Genomic DNA, 21866 nt, shown 5'->3' on the forward strand with positions numbered 1-21866 from the left:
TACTCTGAACAAGATACCCAGGGACCTAGTTCAAACAGCCTACAGAGGGGATGCTAGAGAAGCAAAGGAAAATCAGAATCCCTATTTACTAGTAAGAATCCAGAGGAGGTACCCTGCTACTAAAGACACCATACATACCACAGCTGAGATTGGCACCCTACATTCTACCAATTCCTTTTGGAAAGCCCAGGCACTAAGGAAACCTGCACAGCAATTTTACAGGGTATCAGACTGGCTTGTCAGAGAAAAAAAACATGTAGTTAGTGCTGCATGAAGACAGGCGCCCCCCAGTGGTAGTTTAGGACTGTATCAAATTCAGGTTTCAGAGTAAAAAGAACAGGAGTACTTGTGGCACCTTAGAGACTAACAAATTTATTAGAGCATAATTGTGTCTAGTTTGCATATCAATTCCAGCTCAGCAGTCTCTCGTTGGAGTCTGTTTTTGAAGTTTTTCTGTTGTAAGATAGCCACCCGCAGGTCTTTCATTGAATGGCCAGACAGGTTAAAGTGTTCTCCCACTGGTTTCTGAGTATTATGATTCCTGATGTCAGATTTGTGTCCATTAATTCTTTTGCGTAGAGACTGTCCGGTTTGGCCAATGTACATGGCAGAGGGGCATTGCTGGCACATGATGGCATATATCACATTGGTAGATGTGCAGGTGAACGAGCCCCTGATGGTATGGCTGATGTGATTAGGCCCTATGATGATGTCACTTGAATAGATATGTGGACAGAGTTGGCATTGGGCTTTGTTACAAGGATAGGTTCCTGGGTCAGTGTTTTTGTTCAGTGATGTGTGGTTGCTGGTGAGTATTTGCTTCAGGTTGGGGGGCTGTCTGTAAGCGAGGACAGGTCTGTCTCCCAAGATCTGTGAGAGTAAAGGATCATCTTTCAGGATAGGTTGTAGATCAACACAATCAACTCAGGATTGAATAAGGACTGGGAATGGCTGAGCCATTACAAACATTGACTCTATCTCCCCTTGTAAGTATTCTCACACTTCTTATCAAACTGTCTGTACTGAGCTATCTTGATTATCACTTCAAAAGTTTTTTTTCTCTTACTTAATTGGCCTCTCGGAGTTGGTAAGACAACTCCCACCTGTTCATGCTCTCTGTATGTGTGGATATATATCTCAATATATGTTTCACTCTATATGCATCCGAAGAAGTGGGCTGTAGCCCACGAAAGCTTATGCTCTAATAAATGTGTTAGTCTCTAAGGTGCCACAAGTACTCCTGTTCTTTTATCAAATTCAGTTCTCTTTTACAACTTGATTCAGCCAACTCCTCCACACACTGGAAATTTCAGTCCTGTTTCTTACAGGCAAAAGCGAGCAGGCTGCTCCGTAAGAAGAGAGGAGCAATGCAGGGCCGTGTCTCGCTACTGATTAAAGAGCCATCTGCTCAGGTTTCCCTCAAAGCAGCTGTGATTAAACAGCAAGCAGAGGGGGAAACTTAACTGTTTAAACCTAAGGCAACTCCACCCAGACTGAATGAGTACCTGCCACCCACAATGCCAGGAGCCTATTACCTGCTCATCTCAGAAGCAGTGAGCAAACCAGTTGAGACTACTGTTCAATTTACTTTTATACAACACACGGCTAGAATGTAGCTGAACAAACTAACTAACACTGCTGAGTATAGGCTTCATGTCAAAAGTATCACCTTCCTTTATTCTGGATCCCTTTGCATCCGGCCTAAGAAGACACCACACCAGGTTACATTTCTATACTCTTTTATTGACAGTTCGAGGGAGAACAGTTCATTTCTTCTTCTCCACATCCTGCTCTGCAGCTTCCTTGGCTCGTTTAGCACGGATTCCAAAGAGACGGGCATTTGCCCGGGCCATACGCAGGCTGGCAAAGGCTTTGAAGTTCTTCTCATCCTCAGAGATAACACGGGCCTTTTCCTTTTTGTAAACCTAGCAGAAACAAGAGCCAGATAGAATGTGTAACCATCTTCTCTGGAATCCTCTGGCCTATTCAATGTTTAGAAGAGTTACTTTTTGGTACAGATTTCTACTAGCAACAGGACACCGTGACTGGCAGGGATGCTTTATCAAAGCAGGAGGCCATGCCTGCAACACTATTCGATCAGGTGCCTCATTTTATTCAGCTTCTGTATTTGTCAGCTCACACCACTGATGAGGTGAGGGAAGAAACTCCAAGAATAACCATCTCAGGGTAGCTTGATATTTACCTTGCAGTCAGTTTACACTCATTTGTGGATTACCAACAGCAAGCATCAAATGTAACCCTTCAAAAGTAGCAATGGTTCTAGAACAAACTGCAGTGAACCCAGAGTTTGTCATGTTATACTTAGTAAAGAGCTACCAGCCCTGGGTCACTGAAGACTAAATTACCAAAGCACAGGGCTGTGCACAGACAGCTGGTAACTCTTCCATCCTCAGTTCTGAATTGCTTCAGGCAGAACCCGCAATTTCAGAACAAATTCTGACAGCTGAAACTGCATCCATTAGTCTACCACCAGACAAAACACTGCCACTACTTCAAGCCCATGATCTTGCCCTGCGGCTCCCTCAAGGGAGCTCTGATTTAACCAACAGTTGGTTAAAAGTTTTAGCAGTCAGCTCTGTGCATCTCATTACACAGTGGCAAAAAATCCAGAGACCCTGCTAAAGTTACACTCTCACAGTAAAATATTGAGATTAAAAAAAAAACAAAAAACCCAACAACAGTATTTTACTAGAGCAGTGGTTCTTAACCTTTACTGCAGCCTGCATTGGGTCTCAAAATATGTTCTCGCACCCCTTATCAAAAATTGTTGAAGTAGGTCAGTTCTTTAAACCTAGATATATTTTTTGTTTGTATATTACAGGGTAATTGTTAAAAAATGTATAATGTCAATAAACACATAGGTTTGATGAAACAAAGTAGTTGTACTTGCGTGCCTGTGTTTAATTTGTGTTTTCGATGATTTACCTTCTAAAAAAAATGGGCATGTCTCACACCCCCAGAAAGGGCACCTTGCACCCCCAGGGGGTGCGTGCACCCCAGGTTAAGAACCACTGTACTAGAGAAATAGGAGGTCAATTTTAACAGGCTCTTGTTCTTTCGTCTCAAGGTAACTGCTGCAGTCTACAGAGAGTGAAACGTAACTGCAGTGTCACAATGCAGCACTGAAAAACCCATTTCTGTCGAGTCCGTTCTCTCTAGTATTTAGAGATACATCACAGCAGCGTCTAACTTCAGAACAATCAAACAAAAGCACATGATTTGCAAGTTCACTTACGTTCCTGATCGGCATAACAGGTCCAGAGAGCTGAGTTGCCATCTTGAGTTCTTCTGGCTGTGTAACAGAGGAAACAAGTGATTACTGAGTTCAGACAGACAAGCTGACTCCTTTGGTGGCAGGCCTGTGGGAGCTGCCTGGGTTAGGGAACATACCTTCTGGAGCAAAACATAAGCTCTTCAGTTTCATATCTTAACTAAAAACTAGGCCTGTGTGCAAGGCCCCAGCTTGGTGATCTGACTGGAGAATCTAGCAATACATGTTTAACAGAAAAAGTTCCATGGTTTGGACCTCAGGAATTCTGGCCCATATTTCAGACTGAAGAGAGGGCCCTACATTCCCACATACACACCATGGAGAGTCTCGGAAACACACAAGTGGAGAAGTGCGCTATTCCCCACTCCAACAGAGGGTGTGCTAGCATTTTGAAGGGGCCAGCCTAAAGCAGACTTGTTTGTTTTTAAGAGAAATTCAACTGAACCCAGAATTTGCAATTGCACTGGGGAGTGTGACCTATTAACTATGCCCAGTTAAGAGAGGTGGAAGGAAGCAAAGTCATCTTGAGGGCTTGACAAGGTGCTGATGCATCACCATTACTCCACCACCAAATTGCCTCTCCTGGCCACACCAAAAACAGGAACCAAGAATGTAAAGCCCTGGTTCAAGGGCACAACACCAACTTTATAAAAGTTACACCAACCTGAAAAAATTTCAAGTTTACTATTGTTTCCAGTAACGTCTCTGGCTCCCATACCAGAGAAAAGTTACTTTGCAGTTTATTTTGTATATTCAAACAGCATTCAGCTTCCCCTATTTGTCTGGCTCTCATGCAAAACCACAGGGAAAAGAAACATTTAAAAATGTGGCAACAGAAGGCACAAGAATTAACAAAGGGACCGTTGGGAGGAGATAATACGTTTAACAATTTTTATCTCACTCTGAAACTGGCTATATTTCAAGTTCATTGTACCATTTTAAAGCTGTGCTGGTGCTAAACATTCACAACTAGATCTGCCTTGCTAACCAGTCTAGGATATGAACACACAGGACTACACTATTTTAGGTTTTCTAATTGCACCAGTTATCAGTGATATTCACATGACACTCCAGGAAAGTCGGCACGAATTGCCCCCAAGGAAACCGTTGTTACAGAAGACCTTGCTGGAGAAAAGGGGAAACCTTTAGTCTGCATATAAAGTAGTTTCTACTTCAGCTTCTTCACATCCACACCTCCAGCAGTCCCAAACCAGGTTCAAAGGGACGTTTTCCAGGACTGTCTACAATGGGCTTAGGGAATATGTTAAACTGATAATAAGTTCCAACAAAGCCACATTTTATATAGTTTAGCCAGCCAGTATAAATGCAGTCAGAGAAAAGCTTAATGACCAGTTTGAAAGAGTTTTAACACACTTTGACCCAATTCCTGCTGGCAGACTATGCCACATTAGAAACATTTAAGCAGGAAGTATGTTTAAATACAGGTAAAAAGCCTAGAGCACATAAGAGTCTATGGATGTTGCCTAGAAATCCCCTTCTTCAAATCTTTCATTTCACTACATATACCTCCTCATTGGAAGCACGGAGCCTACATAGCTGGAGCAAAGAAATATATGGAAATCCACCTTATTTCAGAAGCTTAGCTGATACAAGTGTTTTCTCTGAATTAAGATTTACAGGTTGATAGGTGGAACTCCCCTAAAATTGACCAACTCACCACCTCTGGAGGTTACTCAGCTGAAAAAACCTCTCTGTCCCTGCATTTTTTCTCATTGCTCTCTTTTGTAATTATTTACATAGTGAGACAAGTACTCCTGAAACGGTGGCTCATTATCCACCCTAACACATTAACAGCTTTTACTAAATTTCAACTGCTTAGGCAAAAATCAGACGTTGTGAGAGAGTTGCTAAAGTATCATGGCTTTGATTCAGGGCAGCTTCCCCCCAATGTGGCTTTAAATCACCACTGCACACTCCAGGCCCAGCTCCCAGCACAACAGAGGTGGTACAAGTTATAGCACATATCCTGGCCAACACCCAAGCCCATCCCTCCATCAGATAGATGAACCTGAAGGCAGACTAGAGCTGCTCTATCAACCCTTTGCCAGTGGAAGAGGCCTCCCGTGCAGGGGCATTACGTTAGGAGATGCGTCTAAGTAAACAACGCTTTACAGTAGAACATTAGAGGATCAGCCATAACCAACCCGTAGCACCACTGAGCAGGAGAAGGCCTCTAAAAGCTTCCAGGACCCAATGTACTTACAGAGCTGTCTCCCTTCTTGGGTGCAGAGGGCTTCCTTGGGAAGAGGATAAGTTTGGAGCGATACTCCTTCAGTCTCTGCACATTGGCCTGCAGGGATTCTGTAGACTTGTTGCGTCGTCTGGGATCCACAGAGATTCCAATAGTCCGGGCAACCCTTTTATTGATGCCAGCCATCTGTAAAGCAAGAGAGTTAATGTCAACCTTCAAGTGACTGTTATGCCATTGTGCTACTGAATGAAGCCACTACAGTCATCAGCTGGAAAAGGGTTCAATACAGTCATCACAGAGACTACAGAGATTCCGGAGAAAGTGTCATCATTTGACTGTAAGGCCCATCAGAAGCAGGAGCAGTGATTAAGAAATATGAATTGTGCTACGCCCAGAGGTTGGACAACAACAGATAAGGCATCTCCAAAAGTCAAAGATTAAACTCAAATATAAGACAACACGTATTACATAACTTTCAAGTCTGAGGCCAACACTCCTTCAAATAGCAAAAGGAGGGCACAAAATCTGAGGCCACAGGGAAAAGAATGGGGGATATCACTTTCACTCACTGAAATAAGCAAGTGTCCTTATATAATTATACATTATACTGCAACGTGCAATTCCAACTGTAACAAGCAACTGGGCCATTTAAATCACACATGCCAACCTGACTCATGAAGTTGGCTATACTATTAAGGTTTAAATCAATGCTTTATCAGGTATCACTTACATCATGAGCCCCTAAAAAATACCAGAGAACCAAAAGAAGCAAACTATTTCTTGGTGCTGAACAGTCCTGTAGACATTTGCTTTTGTTGTCCCATAAGATGACTGTACAGAAAGGTGCATTACCATAACACTCCCTCCTCCTCGCTCCTGAAGTTGAGTGGTTTAAAACCCTGGAATTTTATTAAACTGGCAAGTTGACCACATCTCTTTAATTTTCAAAACAATCTTGTGTTGACCTATGCTGCTGCCTACACATCTCATTCCCATACTATTGGAATGCCTGAAATTAATATGAATACGGGAAACCACCAAACGTAACCATAAATTCCTTTATTAAATCCAAAGTTATACAATTACTCTAAACATGCATATATAATTTACTACATCCAAACAGTAACAAAACATTTGATCAAGATACTTACAAACGGGTTAAACCCAGGGTGCTTAGACCCATATTGGTTGGCTCTAACGTGGCCAGGCAGGTATTAGCAATGAACTTCTTTATACTCTTCAACAAACAAGTGATGTCATTGCCAAGTACTGACTTCAGTTAAACACCAATTTCAGACAGTTCACCCTTATTTCCAGTCTTACCTGGATGAAGATTTACAAACTCCTCTCTTCCCAAGGCCTTTCCTCCTCTCCTTGCTGCCAACAGCTTTGCCATTGCCCCTGGATTCACACAGGCTTTAACACTGGTGTGTGGGTTGGCAAGGGCCATATTGGCTCATTTTAAGACAGATTCTCTTGGTCTTATTTAAAACCATCTGCAGTCATCCTCAAGGGTCAGAGGCCTTCTTTTTAGAAGTTCTTTTACCTCATTTGTTATTCTTTGAACCAAATGTAGAATCACAGAACTGGAAGGGACCTCAAGAGGTCATCTAGTCCAGCCCCCTGCATCCTCCCTACTTCATTCCATCTGGCCTTAGAAGGAAGGCCTTGAAAATAATAAGTTATAATTGCTAATCAGAGCCTCTCTTTACAACATATATATATTTTCTTAACCAAACTTAAGCTAACTAATTCTCTAATTTCAAATTTATCCTACACATATTGTCCATTTTCTGCATCTACAGCAATTACACACCTACCTATAGCGACCACCATCCTGTACTCTGGATAATAATGTTGTGTTATCTAGGCCTTGTCTACACTGCCACTTTGCAGCGCTGCAAATTTCTCACTAAGGGGTGTGAAAAAACACTCCACTGAGCGCTGCAAGTTTCGGCACTGTAAAGTGCCAGTGTAGACCAGAGGTGGGCAAACTACGGCCCGCGGGACCGTTCTCCCTGGACCCTGAGCTCCTGGACAGGGAGGCTAGCCCCAGGCCCCTCCCTCTCCCCCACAGCCTCAGCTCACTGCACCACCGGCGCAATGCTCTGGGCAGCGCGCTCCTGGGGCAGCGCAGCTACAGAGCCTAGCCTGACCCGGTGCTCTGTGCTGTGCAGTGAGTGGCTGGCTCCAGCCGGGCGGCGTGGCTGCCTGTCATGGTGCAGCCGCTCCACCAGTGCTCCAGGCGCGATAAGGGGGCAGGGAGCGGGGTTGGATAGAGGGCAGGGCAGTACGGGGCCAGGGGTGTGGCTAGGGGTCAGGGCAGTCAGAGGGCGGGGAATGGGGGGGGGGGGGGGTTAAATGGGGGCAGTCAGGGAGAAGGAGTGGTTGGATGGGGCAGAGGTCCAGGGAGGAGAGAAGGGGTTGGATAGGGTGGCTGGGGGCAGTCAGGGATGGAGGTTCCAGGGGTGGTCAGGGGACAGGGAGAAGGGGTGGTTGGGTGGGGCAGGGGTCCCGGGTGTGTGTCTGTCAGGAAGGAGAGGGAGTGTTAAGATGGGGCGGCAGGGGGCAGTTAGGGGTGGGGGGTCTGGGGGCGGTCAGGGAGAAGGGGTGGTTGGATGGGGCAGGGGTCCCGTGGGGGGCAGTCAGGAAGGGGGGGTTGGGGGCAGGGGATCCGTCAGGGGCGAGACGTACGTGCGTGCGTGCCAGAGTCAGATAGAGGTTGGGGGCTGGAAAACGCCTGCCTGTTCGGGGAGGCACAGCCTCCCCTAACCGGCCCCTCCATACAATTTCTGAAACCCGATGTGGCCCTCAGGCCAAAAAGAAGTTTGTCACCCCTGGTGTAGGCAGTGCACCGGTGCCGGCAGCCGCGCTTCCAGCGCTGGTAGCTACTCCCTTTGTGGGGATGCTACAACTACACTGCCATGTTAAAGCGCTGCCACGGCAACGATTTAACGTTGCTAGTGAAGACACATCCCTAGAAAATTCCAAAATGGCCACATGCACAACCAGTTTAAACAGATATCCATTTGCCAACCACGCTCAGCTGCTTACATCTCACACTAGCTACCGACAGACTAACCAGGCCACGCAAGACAGGGAAATATATCAAGGAGTTCATTTCACCCACTCGAAAACACAAAATTGAGTTGAAACACCAAATTACAGTTGGATACTTTACTCTGCACCCACCTAACACTGGACACATTTATAGAATGTATCTGTTGCATGGGAGCGCACTCTACTATGAGATGCTAACCAACCAGTTATACTCACTCGCAGCTCTTCCAAGCTGAATCCTCTGCCAGCACGAACTTTTGTGTGGTACCTAACAGTGGGACACCTCACAATGGGTCGGATTGGCCCTGACACCGGGCGTGGAGCAATGCGCCGAGCCTTTGCCTGACGGGCCTTCCTCCTGGTCAAAGAGAAATATCACAGCAGTCAACAAAAGGATGTTTGTATAAGATACATAACTTCTACACGGACAATCTTCTAAATGCCCAGAGTCCCTCCCAGAGGAACATGAGGGCCCATCAAACTTGCTGAGGTAAGGAATGTGTCCATCTAGTAACTGATGTGAACAAGGCCAGACTACATGCTCTCATAGTAAGCTACAGTCATCAGCTAAAAAAGGGTTCAAGCAAATCATCAATGTTGTGCAGAGATTCCGGAGAATTTTCATCATTTGACTGTAGACCTAATTAAAGGCATTAAACTGTTTTACTGGCCTCTGTGATTACAACCACGGTAACTTTTAATCAATCACTCTCTAACCACCACAACATGCCACGGGAGACACGGGGGCAAAATTCCCAAGTAAGTGATCTCGATGTCACAAGGCAGGTAGAGACAATCTCACCAGACACTGGTCTCACTGACACACGTAGCCAGCTGTCCTTAGCATCTCACCTGCGGATCTTCCTGGCAGGTTGGTTAAACCATGTGGCAACTCGTCTCTGCCAATCTTTGTGGAAATGGGGTCTCAAGATCATGCCATTTCGACTGGGTGCCATGATTGCTTATATCCCTGCAGACACAAGGGGCACGTTTAATGACAGCTACAATTCGCGGCAGGCGCGGCTTACAGAAAGCAGCCCTCGACAGCAGAGAGCGGCGAGGGCCCAGCACCCCACGAGCCTGGGGAGCGGAGGGCCCGGCCAGGCCGGACTGCAACAGCTCCCAGCAGCCCCCCAAACCCGAACCACGGCCCCCGAGGGCTGTCGCTCGGCAGCCCCGCGCGGGGCGCCACCCTGGGAACGACTGAGGCGAATGCCCGGCCCCGGCCGCCGGGGAGCGGCCCCCAGGCCCGGCACCTGCCCGCCGCCGCCTCCCCCCGGGACGCGACAGGCCGCAGGCGGCCCCCCTGCGTTCGGCTGCCCAAGGCCCAGGCCCCGCGGGCCGCCCAGGCGGCGGATGGAAGGGGATAACCCTGCAGGGCCCGGCCTCCGCTCAAACCTACCTCCACGGGGGGAAATGGCCGACCGGAAAAGGAGGGGGTGACGCAGGGCACGCTGGGATATTAGGCCTAGCGGAAACGGAACTGGTTACTGACCAATTAGAATAAAGGATGGCGGGAGGCCCGCCCAGGGAGCTTCAGCGCCCATCTCGCCAAAGGCCCTCTGCCCTTTACAAAGATGGCGCCCGTTTTAAAGCGGCCGCGTATGAAAAACCAATGAGTGCCGTTACCTGCACCAGGTGGGCTAGGGAAAGGCAGCTGGCTGCACCGAGGAAGCGCTAAAGTTGCTCATCCATGACAGTTCATGGAAGATGGGTGAGGTAGCAGAGGACTGAAGAAGTGCAAACACAATTCCTAGCTTTAAAAAAAGGGAACAAAGACAACCAGGGAATTACAGACCAGTCAGCCTACAGCCACCTACAAGATTCACTTTATTTTTTAAAATCTTGGTCCTAATTTCTAGACCATGTACACTAATCCCTCAAATTCCATACCCCCCACAGTAAAACAATGTCTCTTAAATAAGATACACAAACAGCAAAGAGGAACAATCGCAACCTAGACTGAACTTTTGTGACGATTCAAAAATAATTAGGTTGTGAAACTGATTGACCCAGTCAGGAACTGTCCTGTTGGTGTAGCAGATATAGAAGCTATTTGCAGCGGCAAGTTCTTATTTGGTTTGCTGTAAATCAAGTCCATGATCTTAAAAAATGATCTAGCAGTAATGTTTAGCGTGTACATGGTGAGCTACACCTGTGGAGCGCAACTCAAACATTCATCCAATTCATTCCAAGCTACGCTAGCCTGCTTAGCCACATCCATTTCCCCTACATTCTTTGTTAGATTCCAGAACTGAATACATTCCTGTGCGTGCATCCTCCCCAGAGCCCTGCATGCCTAGCGAGAGCAGCTGATCTAATGGTCTGAGCCCAGGACTGCCCAATACCTCAGGAGCCTTGGACCAGAGGTAACTTGCACTTCTATTACCACACACACTTGCATGTAAAATGGTGACATCATAAAATTATAGCTGCCCAGAGCGTAACTATGCTGTTCCTACTCCATGTATGCATTTCATCTATGCCTGGTCAGATAGACGTGGATGAATAATTCCTATAGACGTGTACATTTCTCCTCCAGAACGGCAGTTGCCTGCGGCACTAGTTTCGTATGGGCTCATGTCTAGATCCTGCACATTAGACCTGCTTTGGCTTACACAGCTCATCCCAGCCCCTTCTCAAACTACTTCCTATACCCAGTGTTGCCCCATGTTTTAATGGCTGCTTCTTCTCAGACTGGAGTTCCTCATTCAAGTCAAGCGAGGAAGGAGAGGGGCCCTCATAAGTCTCGTACCACCACCACTAGGGGATTGCAAGTGCTTGGAGGACAATTTTTCGGACATTCACACGACACACATTCTTTTCAAGGTGGCTATGGCCACTGTCACAGCATTTAGAACACAGCCAGACTACACCTGCCTTGAGCCAAACTCCCACAGGGTGTTATACTTTGCATAAACAGAGCTGTCCTACAAGACTGCTGATGTGCTACCTGCTGTCCACCTTAACTGGCATTTCTTACCATCAGTCAACTCCTGCACTGACTCAAGTGCGGGCTTTGGGATGAGGCCTGATGCTTCCCCAAGGAGTAGGAGCAAGAAACAGCAGCTCTCGAGCAGGTTCCTGCCCTCATTGCAGAGGATCCCGGTGACCGGCAAATGGGGCTGGCTTCAACGCACATGAAAGCAGAGCAAACCGAAGATACACGGAGAGAGTGCCTTACAAATGGAGTAAGACACAATGAGGGGAAAAGGTCTGGGGTAAGCAGGTGCACTTGTTGAGCTGACACAAGCAGTGACTTCACGGAATCTCCCATCACTTCTGCTTTACAGTTCATTTGATGACTGATGCATTTTGTGGTCAGATGATAAAGAGACCACGACAAATCTTTAACGCAGGTTTCGCTATTCACAGCCAGCGACCCAGCCATGCCGCAACATCTGCTCCACAAAGCATTTTTCTGCATGTGGATACTTCCATTTGTCTGACCAGTTAAAAGTCAATCCTGTGCCAGAATATGGAATGACAAAGCACCACTAGATGCTGCAGGTTGCACAGGCAGGTCTTTCAAAATGATCAGACTGGTAAGGAGACTGTAAACACAGGAGCCTGCTGTTTATTAAGAAAAGTCCCAAACCAATTGCATTACATTTGTATTCACACTACAATTAACAGCAGTGCTACCAGATTCCACGTATGCATGCAAACAGGCCCAGAACATATTTGAGACCATTTTTAGAAGGTTGAGAAGTGAATACAGTTTCTATAGCAGGTGAAATTCTAGAGTTCAAATAATAAAGGGGAAGCCCATCATGTTAAAAAGAAAAAAAAGGGAAAAAGCAATGGAAATATCAAGTCCCAGACTAGAAGAAAAACATCCCTCCCTCATAAGATTAACAAGTAAAAACTACTACAGAATGCTGTGCCAACACCGAGCTGGCATTACAACTAGTACAACCAGTGGGTCAGGCAGGTGGCACCGCCCTACAGTAGCCTATAGAGACCAGGCAGGTCAATTTTCAGGACCCAGCCTTACTCCTAAACCCAGCAGAGGTTGGGAGTCCTGAGACAGAAGCAGGCTCTGCATCAGATAAGTGATGGTGGGCAAGAATGGCTTGGATAACTGCATCCCTTCCATCTGAACAACACAACATCAGCTGCCTCAAAAGTCTTGTCTAGTTCTCCACAAATGGAAGTCTGATGGCAATAATGTGAGGCGTGTTCATTTGCACTGATTTCTACGGCGGGCTGTAGACTGAAGCCCTTCACTTGTGTTCAGACCTCTTAGCCCCCTATAGAAGAAACTGGGGTGGGGGAGCACCTGGACTGGGGCCTTTCAGGGACACAGACAATAATCCTCATGGAATAATCCATGGAAATAATCCTCAATAAGAGAAAAGGGCACATTATACAGCCAGCCAGCAAAATACCCCAGACATCAACGCACAGATATTTCAGATGCTCTCATTGTGGAGTGAGAATGATCATGCCCCAACAAGGTTCTTCTGCAGAGGACTTAAAGGTCTGAACACAAGTAAAGGAATTCAGTCTACAGCCCCCTGTAAAAATCAATGCAAATGAACACCCGGGTTTCCATCCCAGAGTCCTTACTGAAAGGTGCTTCTCAAGTTCCTATTGAGAAAAGAAACCGCACATCTAGACTCAGCCTCTCAATGCACTTGTGTTCAGTCCTGATCTGGAAAATGGGCTTCTGATGTAAAAGTAGATCCTAGACATGTGGAGTTGGCCAGTACCTGCACACAAACTGGTAACTCAAACTATGTTGATAATCCACGAACTGATAACCCCAAACCAACCAATCCCCAGAGAGAGAGACAGGCACAGAACTATCAGAGAGATCAACGAGCAGAGGAAGCCCCTAAATCTGCAGAACTGTGTACTTGTCATAACAGGTCTCATGTACATCTTAGAATGCCCCAGCCTCCTGCATGTATTAATATGTTCTATAGAACAATGCGCAAAGACCATTTTACTCCAGTGAACCTTGTTCTCTCAGTCAGTATATTTTTAAACTCTGAGCAGAGATAATCAAAGGGTACAGTCAAGTCATGTAGTAACTACTGTGTCTTAAACTGCCTTGAGCCCTTTCAAGTGGTTGTGCCTGACAGAGAGACACTTCCAAAGCTGTGGCATGGGAAGGAATGGCAGCGCACACCCATGTCACAGCACAGATGTTGAGCGTTTACACTGTGCTGAGCCCAAAAGAGATTTTAGCATTTAAATTCATTCTGAACCCATGTATTACCCCTTTCTGCCTCACATGACCAACTACGTCTGTGCTTGCATCAGGAATCCCCAACCCTGGAGATAACCAGCTGCAGAATCCCTCCCTGAAGACAGCCTTCCTCATACAGTGGCTGACACACCCAGAAGATAGGGGCAGGATATTGGCAACACACAGATCCCCTGCTCTGGTCTCTCAGTGCCTTTGACCCTGCAGCTGAAAGGGGAAGGGCTCTGGTATGGTGCTGGAAGAAAGCCTCTAAAGCCCTCCTCTCCCATTCCGGATCAGGAATGGGTTTCATACTAGTCTCAAACTGGGTTCCTCCTCCTCTTCCCGGGTCTGGGGTTGCTGGGGTGGCTCTTCATCGCCTGTGTCTTGTTTCTCTCTCTCTGCTTCAAGCCAGCTCTGAGGAACGATCATTTTCTTTGGCCCGTGAGGAGGCGGCCCAATCAGGGCTTCCATGTCCTCGTAGTTTATCACTTCCTTCTCCAGGAGGGTATTAGCCAGCTAGAAAGAGCAGACAGGGCAGAAGGTGAGTGTACATGCACTGTGAGTTCAGACAAGTTAGTGGCAGCTCTGGCAAGGCATGAAGGAGAGCATGCTGACATGGCAGCTAGTGCTTGGGGTAAAGCATCTCCAGGACATGCCGTCATCCTCCCCAGGAGGTCAGCTAAAACAGAAGAGAAGGTGTTTGTCCATGACTGTAAGCAGCAAACAATATCAAGGTGTATATTTGGACAAAGATGCAGCCAAAGCAAGATGTGCTGGTGTCTGAGGGAAACAAACACACCTGGGTTACCAAATCCACTGGTCTGACAGCTAATACTATAGGTCTGCACTAGGAATACTTTACCAGTATAGAAATACCAGTATGTTATTCCGGCAAAGTGCTCCTAGTGTGGTCACAGCTACATCAGCACAGCTCATTCTATACTGGTTAGTAAGACAACCCCGTACAAGCTGTATCAGTAAAAGTGCAGCTTTGCTGCTATAGCTGCATCTACACTAGGGGCTTCTGCTGGCTTCACACCCTGACCAACATAGCTATGCCAGCAGAAGCACCTAGTGTAGATCTGGTCTATCTGTAGTTTTTGGGGGCCAATACGCAACTTTTTGAGCTGCTGGCACCTGCTACAAAGACTGAAAAACAGCCAGGAGAGCTTTGGGGACGGGGCACTCTCACAGCAGAGTATGACTTATGCTCTGTTCCCCTAAGCTCGGCAATCTACAGCTACTGGGGTATAAGTTAAGCAGATGATCTCTAGCTGCTAGCCTGGAGGAGTGACCAGGAGAATCACTTTAGCTGAATGAGGTCCAAGGAGCAGAGGTAGAAAGGTCTGCCTCTCTATTCCATACACTTAAGTGACTTTGCACCTGTGTGAATACTTGTGAAAGGTGCCAGGTTAACAGTCAATGAAAATAAAGGCCTCCATAGGATAGGTACAGTCTGGACAAAGGCAACACAAGTTTTCCTCACTGCCCATTGGACAGAAACTCTCTAGGCATGGGAGGAAAGTTCATTCTCCAGGTCCATTCAAACTTGCCAAGGTGTGTGAAAGTGACAGGACTGCCCACAATACCAATGAATATGTCAGCAATTAGGTAAAACAGATGTGTGTGTAGACAGTTGTATTCAAGTCCTTTTTCTCTAAATGGTTTGTTCCCACTGTTAAAGCGAACAATACTGTGGTTGAAGCAGGCTGGCTGGTCATTATATATCACTGGTCACAGACTCCCTAAAGGAAGAATCAAAGGTGTCCATACTCAGCTGGGCCACTGGGTGAGCACAGTTGATGCAGACGGTACTATAGCCCAGGCCCTGCTCCAGGAGTGGGAGAATTGTGAAATTCCATCCCAGGCTAGGTAAAGGCCCACAACCTGACCCCTGAGGGGGCAGAGGTGCAGCCAGCCCTGTAACTCTTGCAGCGGTAGCTTAACAATGTGAACTGAGACTATCAACTCATTCACACTGGTGACCTGGAGGTAAAAGGCTCTACGTCCCATTATTCCTCCCCTCAGATACTGTCCACTTCAATCCCCACATAGATTTCCTGTGGACTGGTCCCCAGCTGCAGTGGTAAAGGCAGCACTTGCTTTTTGACTCCGGCAGACATGCGGTTTCTGACATGGCAGACTCCTCCGGGCAAGGGCAATATCTAGTATCCTTGCAGTGGTATAAATTACACCTCAGTCCCATATTTGGCATCCCAGGATCAGAAAGTCACCATGGAAGTAAACAAAGGAACTGCAGTTCTGTGCTAGAGTCTAACCTTCAGCCACCCCCATCAAGCCCTCCACAGAGAGTACCTCTCTTACCAAGCAGTGAGTCCCTGAACACCACCAGTTAATGTCTAGAGACTCAGATCATTCACCACTAAAGAAAGTTCCCACTGCAAACACACATGCATGTCAAGTCCTAATCCAATGGCTGACCGGATACGCAGCTCAAAGTCTCTCTTTCCTTTGCTTCCCTAATCTTCTTGCAATCTTGAAATGCACCAGAACCCACACTGCTTCTCAAAGCTGGAAGATAAGCACAGAAACACTGCTTCCTGAAAGTACCACCGCCACTCCTGGGGACACTAGCAACCAAGGACCTGGTGGCTGCAATGATGCCAGAAGCACTAATGAAGTCCGTACCGTTTGCAGTTTGTCCCGGTTGTCCAGTAAGAGTTTCTCTGTGTGCCTATATGCTTGAGCCACCAGCACTTTTGCTTCCTGGGAAGAGAAGTGAGAAATAATGATAATGGAAGAGAGACTTGGAGAACAGACAAAGACGAATGAACACTATGTTCATATAAATGATGAGCTGTGCCTAGAGACATGATTTACAAACAGGAGCTGGTCAGAAAGTCCTGTCCCTATGGAAAAGTTTGGTTTTCTCTTTTCTTTAAACCAAAAAAATCAAAGATTTTCTGCCAAAAACTAGTCTACTCTCTTGATGAACTGCCACAGCACATCAGGTGAGTCCCCAGTTGTGGGGCATCATGGGAGATGTAGTCCAGCTGGGAAACCTGGCCATAGAGGAGAATAGGAGCATGAGGCAGCTGAACTGTAATTCCCATAATGCACCATGGTAGCATTTCTGAATCAAAACGTTTCAGTTTTCAAGTGTTTGGTTTCTCACGAGTTGACACTGTCTGGAGAAGGTAGACACTTCTCATAAAACATTGCATTTTGTCAAACGCCCAATTTTCTGTTTAAAAACAATTTCACTTGGAAGTTTTCAACCAGCCCTAATACAAACACCTGCTTTCTCCCTCCTCTAGGGTGTCCAAGAGATCTAGAAACCAAAGAAACAAAAATTCTATTCTTGAGATTTTTAGCTACGTATCTTCTCGTGATCCAGACACCACACAGTATTGTTTATTGCAAATTGTTACTCCTGGTGGGATTCTGCGCCACTGCACATGCACAGAATTTATGACCCCCGCTGATTTCTTTGCTTCCCGCAGAAAAATAACTTTGACAGGGAAGCAAAGGGAAGCCACAAGAGCAGCCATACAACCCCCCCGCCCCAGCAGTATGTTTTGGGTGCCCAGGGCAGCCGGCAGAGAGGTAAATCACTGGGGGCAGGACTGGAGAAGACCCTGTTGGTGGCTCCTACTCGGCGCTGGGCTCAGCTGCTAGTCCCGGCTAGGCTGGGGAGGATGGGACTTCCTCTTCCCCTGCACGACATCTGGGGCTGTGTCAGACCCACCCCAAGATTTCTCCTCCAGGTGCAGGAAGATCTGCAAACTCCCCTCTCCCCCAGCTTCCTACACCCATTGCTCCTCAGCTGCAGGGGAAAGGATCCCTGTACAGGGAGCTACTCCCCCCAACCCTCATGTATCCAGACCCCCTCATACCCAGACCCCTGCACCTGGACCACCCCGACAAGCCACCCTACTGAGCCCCCAACCAGCTGCACATGGATCCCCACCCACTGAGTCCCACTCCCCCAGCATCTGGAACTCCTCACTAAGCCCCCCACACCCGGACCCCACTGCCAAGCTCTATCCCTCCCAAACCCAGACACACACACACCCACCCCTCACTGAGCCCCAAACACCTTCCCCTGGACCCCCCTGCAGAGTCCCATTGCACCCAGAACCCCCCAACAAGCCCCTGTGCATCCAGATCCCCCCCCACACCCAGATCCCCCACTGAGCCACCCGCACTCAGACTGCCTCACACAGAACCCTCTCAACCCACATCTAGATCCCCCCAAACTAAGCCCCTCAACACTTGGATCCTGCCTTGCTGAGCCTGTCTGCACCTGGCACAGAGGGGCAGCACCCTGGGGTGTTTCTGGGGCAGGCCTGGTCCTTGCGCTGTGGCAGGGTTGGGTGCAGCCTCACCGCTGAGTCTGTGTCCTGGGGAGGAGCTGCACAGTGATCTCCCACCTGTGTGCCGCCAGTGGCCTGTGCTCCCCACTGCCATGCTGGAGTTTCCACATTTATTTGACAAATAAAATTTGCAGAATTTTAAAATATTATGCACAGAATTTTTACTGTTTTGGCACAGAATGCCCTCAGGAGTAGCATGAACGTGAAGGGGATGGATACGCTCAGATAATCACAGCGTCTTTCCCTATCTAGGCATCTACTCTCAATCCCACAATCACCCCATCCTTATTTTGTTTCCCACTCCACCCTCAAAAAAGTTATAGTCACACCTCACCACCCTGTCCCCCATTCTGCCCCATCTCGTCAGACTCCGGTCACGCTGAAATCATGACTGCAGCTCTCTGCATAGATTACGTTTTTATACATTGCAACCTATTTTATGGCAACTAACTGAGGTTCAAAGCAGCAGCATCACTAGTGCAGAAGTTGCAGCTTCACATGATTCTGCCTGTTAGGACTCAGTAAATGTTCCTATCAAGGTGACACAGAACAAACCCATGCTGGTTTCAAGGCATTTACTTCTAAATGGCCAGTGAACACAAAATAGTGGGCTGCCAGTTTTATTTGCAATTTGTTTTTTTTTAATGAAGTGGGAGAAGCAAAGAACAAAAGGGAAGCTGCCAGGACAAAGAGACTTACATGGTCCATCATTTGCTGAAGGCCCTGGCTGAAGGGGCGCCGACCTATCCCGGGCGTGTGCTCCAACTCTGGGAAAGAAAGATGCCCAATGCTGGGCACCATTCCATACTGCTTCACCATCGAATAGGCTATCTTGGTCACTTTCCTCAGGTCATCCTCTGCTCCTGAGAGAGACAGGGAGACAGGAACTCAGCATGGGATCACAGAGCTGACAGGTGTAGCAATTGGTGCACCTCCAGCACACAACCCACTCTGCGAGTCAGGAGTTCAGAGCTGCAAGATCTGTGTAGTTGAACAGCCCTCCCCAACCACTGACTTTGCTAACTAACCCAGGGGAAACTGTCACTCATTCTACTGACAGCTCCTACAATGCACAATCTCCCCTCACCCCTCCTTCAAAGTTTGAAAATACAGTATTTCACCCCATTCGTTAAAGGAAGGAGGCTCTAGGCCCCTCATCGCTACAGCGTGCTGCAGCCAGAGCCTCTAGGAATAAGTCTCAGACAGCAAGCTGGCATGTCAGTTAGGAACAGATGACCTACACACTGATGAGGACAAACCCATGATCAAAAAACTCATTCAATATTTCACCCCACTCACCAGTCTGCAGATATTCTGCTGCTCAGATCACCACCAGGAAACGGGTAAGCACAGACCCAGGGTCAGGTTTTCTAAACACCCTGTAAACTACTTCAGAGACTAGAGAGAGAACACTGACGTTCTTGGCACATAGCATAATGCTTCAAGGTGGGGATTTCGAGACTGCTCAGCGATGGTCTAGCTCTGCTCCCATCCAGGTCAATTTGCCAGAAGCTAGGAACGGGCAACAGGGGATGGATCACCTGATGATTCCCTGTTCTGTTCATTCCCTCTGGGGCACCTGGCACTGGCCACTGTTGGCAGACAGGACACTGGGCTAGATGGACCTTTGGTCTGACCCAGTCTGGCCGTTCTTATATAGACATTTCGCTGTTGGCTTCATTGTGAACAGAGTTAGGCCAACGCTGAACACTTCTGAAAACCACACCCTCCGCTTGGATTTCAATGATTCGTGCTATTCTCTCACACGTTCTACCTAAAGACAACGCCACTGGCGTTAAATCCCCTTTCTTCCCACCCTGACTTCCTCCAGCTGGTGTTACTAGGGCAGGCAGTTGACACTTCTGTACAGAACTGTAGATCCTCTCTACAGAACAGCTCCTTATACACCAACATGCTCTGAAAGCCAAGGAGGCAGACAGCTATCTCCCTTCTATGTAAGAGAAGGGTCCTGTTAACCTGGCACCTCATCTGGGCCAACCCGTGCAAGGTTCTGGCTCCTCACCCGTCGTGACTTTGTTAAAGGTGATGGCTTCAGACACTCTCCCTCCCAACGCCATGCACATCCTGTCAAACAGGTGCTCCTTGGTGAAGAGGTTCTGCTCTTTCGGGAGGATCTGAGTAAACCCCAAGGCAGCATTTGTTCGAGGGGCTATGGAAACCTGAAACACACAAACAGCCTCTGCCAATTTCAGAGAACAGGAGCTACAAAACAGAATCCAAGCAGGGAGAGGAGAGGAAGATATTCAGATTTTCTATTTAACCTTGGGTTTGAGAGAGGCTCCGGGGTGCACTTGTGTGAGGGAACCCTTGAGATTACAGGCACAGGAGGCCAAAATGTGACAATGTTCTTTGACAGCGTTCCCACATTGAAAGATTTGCCTTCATGATTGTGCTTTTTGACATTACGGAGAGAGGCAGAGAGGAATGAGACATGGAAGTCACTCTTAGGGTAGTAGTCAACTAGCCAGTGAACCCTCAAGATGCCAAAGTGATTTTAGAAACCATCAACCAAATTCAACTCACTTCAAACTTGTAAGCATGTCCTGCAGAAGTTAGTGGGATTACCAGAGTTAGTAAGGCAAGCAGAAATTGGCTCTATATTAAACAGGCACCATTTGTAAGATCATTTAAATGTTGGGAGTGCAGTAATCACTTAACAAAGCAACACTACACAACAGGGTTTAGTGCTAGTGTAACACAAACGAGCCTCTGATACTGTAAGATTTTATTCCAATGTTAGGATTTTTTTGGGGTAGGAGGAAACACATGGGAGAATACAGCCCCAAGTCTGAAAGGAAGCCCTTTCCTATGGAGTGCCTCCTGAGGCAGGCCAACTCACAAGCCTACCAGTCTCAAAAAGCATCCCTTCAAACCAGGGACACGCGATGACCCAACCGATAGTTTTCTAACATGCTGGCAAACCATCTCTGAGAGGGGAAGATTTTTGCATGCACGCGCAGGCCATGCTGTGTGTCTGGGAGGGACATACGAATCAAGGAGCAATTGTAGGCAGATTTTAGTCCCTTTAGTGTGCACAGGGAACACTGTGGTCTCTGAGCACATCCAGTTCAGCTTTTAAACGTAAAATGATGATGGCTGAAGACGATTACCTAGCTTAACAGCACAAAGTGCAATGCCTCACCGTTAGTAATGGAGTCTGCTAATGGATTTCCAAATTGTGTACTTGGCTGTGTTACTGTAACCAAGTTCAGAAGAGGTGAGGGATGATGCAGCAGAGTTTAGCACAAGCTGTTGCATTATGGTCAGTATACATTAGACTGGAATCCAAAAGGACTCTCTCCCCACCCCCGCATTGAGCTTGGTTATTAATTCATAGCAGACAGTTAGGTTACCTTCCTCACAGCATCTGTGTGTTCCAGCAGCCAGCCAACCAGTGCATGGCCTGACTCATGAAAGGCCACGACCCTCCGCTCCTCCTGCGACAGGATCTTACTCTTTTTGGCAGTGCCTGGGGAAGCAGGGACAGAGCTTCAGTTGGGAAAATGGGTTCTTGGCTTACACCTGTCACCAGCTCAGAGTTCACTCTCTTTTCCAACTCCTGGTGCGAGCCAGCCAAGTGTGCAGTGTAACAGTTAGCGAGCTCATTACTCTTGCCTGCCCTGCCACCCCGGCCAGATGGAAAAAGCAACACCGCTTCAATTCTGTGCTGTTAAAGAGGTGCCCTCGGTCACCTTACTAGTTAACCATGGAAGAATTCAGCCTGAAGCGTAGGCGGTTTCATTCTGC

At 47.5% G+C, this 21866-nt stretch overlaps 2 protein-coding genes and 2 non-coding genes across 4 annotated transcripts in view; all 4 read right to left on the minus strand.

The window, feature by feature from the left end:
- Positions 1-1722: 1722 nt before the first annotated feature.
- RPL13 (ribosomal protein L13) lies at positions 1723-10026 on the minus strand. The gene is made up of 6 exons (XM_065416350.1): positions 9967-10026; positions 9417-9534; positions 8781-8922; positions 5517-5690; positions 3257-3313; positions 1723-1925 (listed from the first exon to the last, which is right to left on the minus strand). Exons 2-6 carry the CDS (start codon positions 9518-9520, stop codon positions 1767-1769), a joined length of 636 nt encoding a protein of 211 aa, XP_065272422.1. The 5' UTR covers positions 9521-9534; positions 9967-10026; the 3' UTR covers positions 1723-1766.
- On the minus strand, positions 5750-5834 carry LOC135889070 (small nucleolar RNA MBII-202). The gene has a single exon (XR_010561912.1). It is a non-coding gene; the product is annotated as a small nucleolar RNA MBII-202 (small nucleolar RNA).
- On the minus strand, positions 9110-9191 carry LOC135889071 (small nucleolar RNA MBII-202). Its single transcript, XR_010561913.1, has one exon. It is a non-coding gene; the product is annotated as a small nucleolar RNA MBII-202 (small nucleolar RNA).
- Positions 10027-12118: 2092 nt separating the features above from the next.
- The window catches only part of SPG7 (SPG7 matrix AAA peptidase subunit, paraplegin), a 47641-nt gene continuing 37893 nt past the window's right edge, over positions 12119-21866 (minus strand). Inside the window, exons 13-17 of the mRNA XM_065416353.1 lie at positions 21473-21588; positions 20122-20278; positions 18798-18961; positions 16411-16488; positions 12119-14277 (exon numbers count right to left, since the gene is read on the minus strand). Of these exons, the coding sequence (XP_065272425.1) occupies positions 14068-14277; positions 16411-16488; positions 18798-18961; positions 20122-20278; positions 21473-21588 (725 nt within the window). The 3' untranslated portion in view covers positions 12119-14067. The remainder of the gene's footprint in view (positions 14278-16410; positions 16489-18797; positions 18962-20121; positions 20279-21472; positions 21589-21866) is intronic.

Source organism: Emys orbicularis, chromosome 14 (genome assembly GCF_028017835.1).
Source record: "Emys orbicularis isolate rEmyOrb1 chromosome 14, rEmyOrb1.hap1, whole genome shotgun sequence".
In the NCBI taxonomy this organism is placed as follows: domain Eukaryota; kingdom Metazoa; phylum Chordata; order Testudines; family Emydidae; genus Emys; species Emys orbicularis.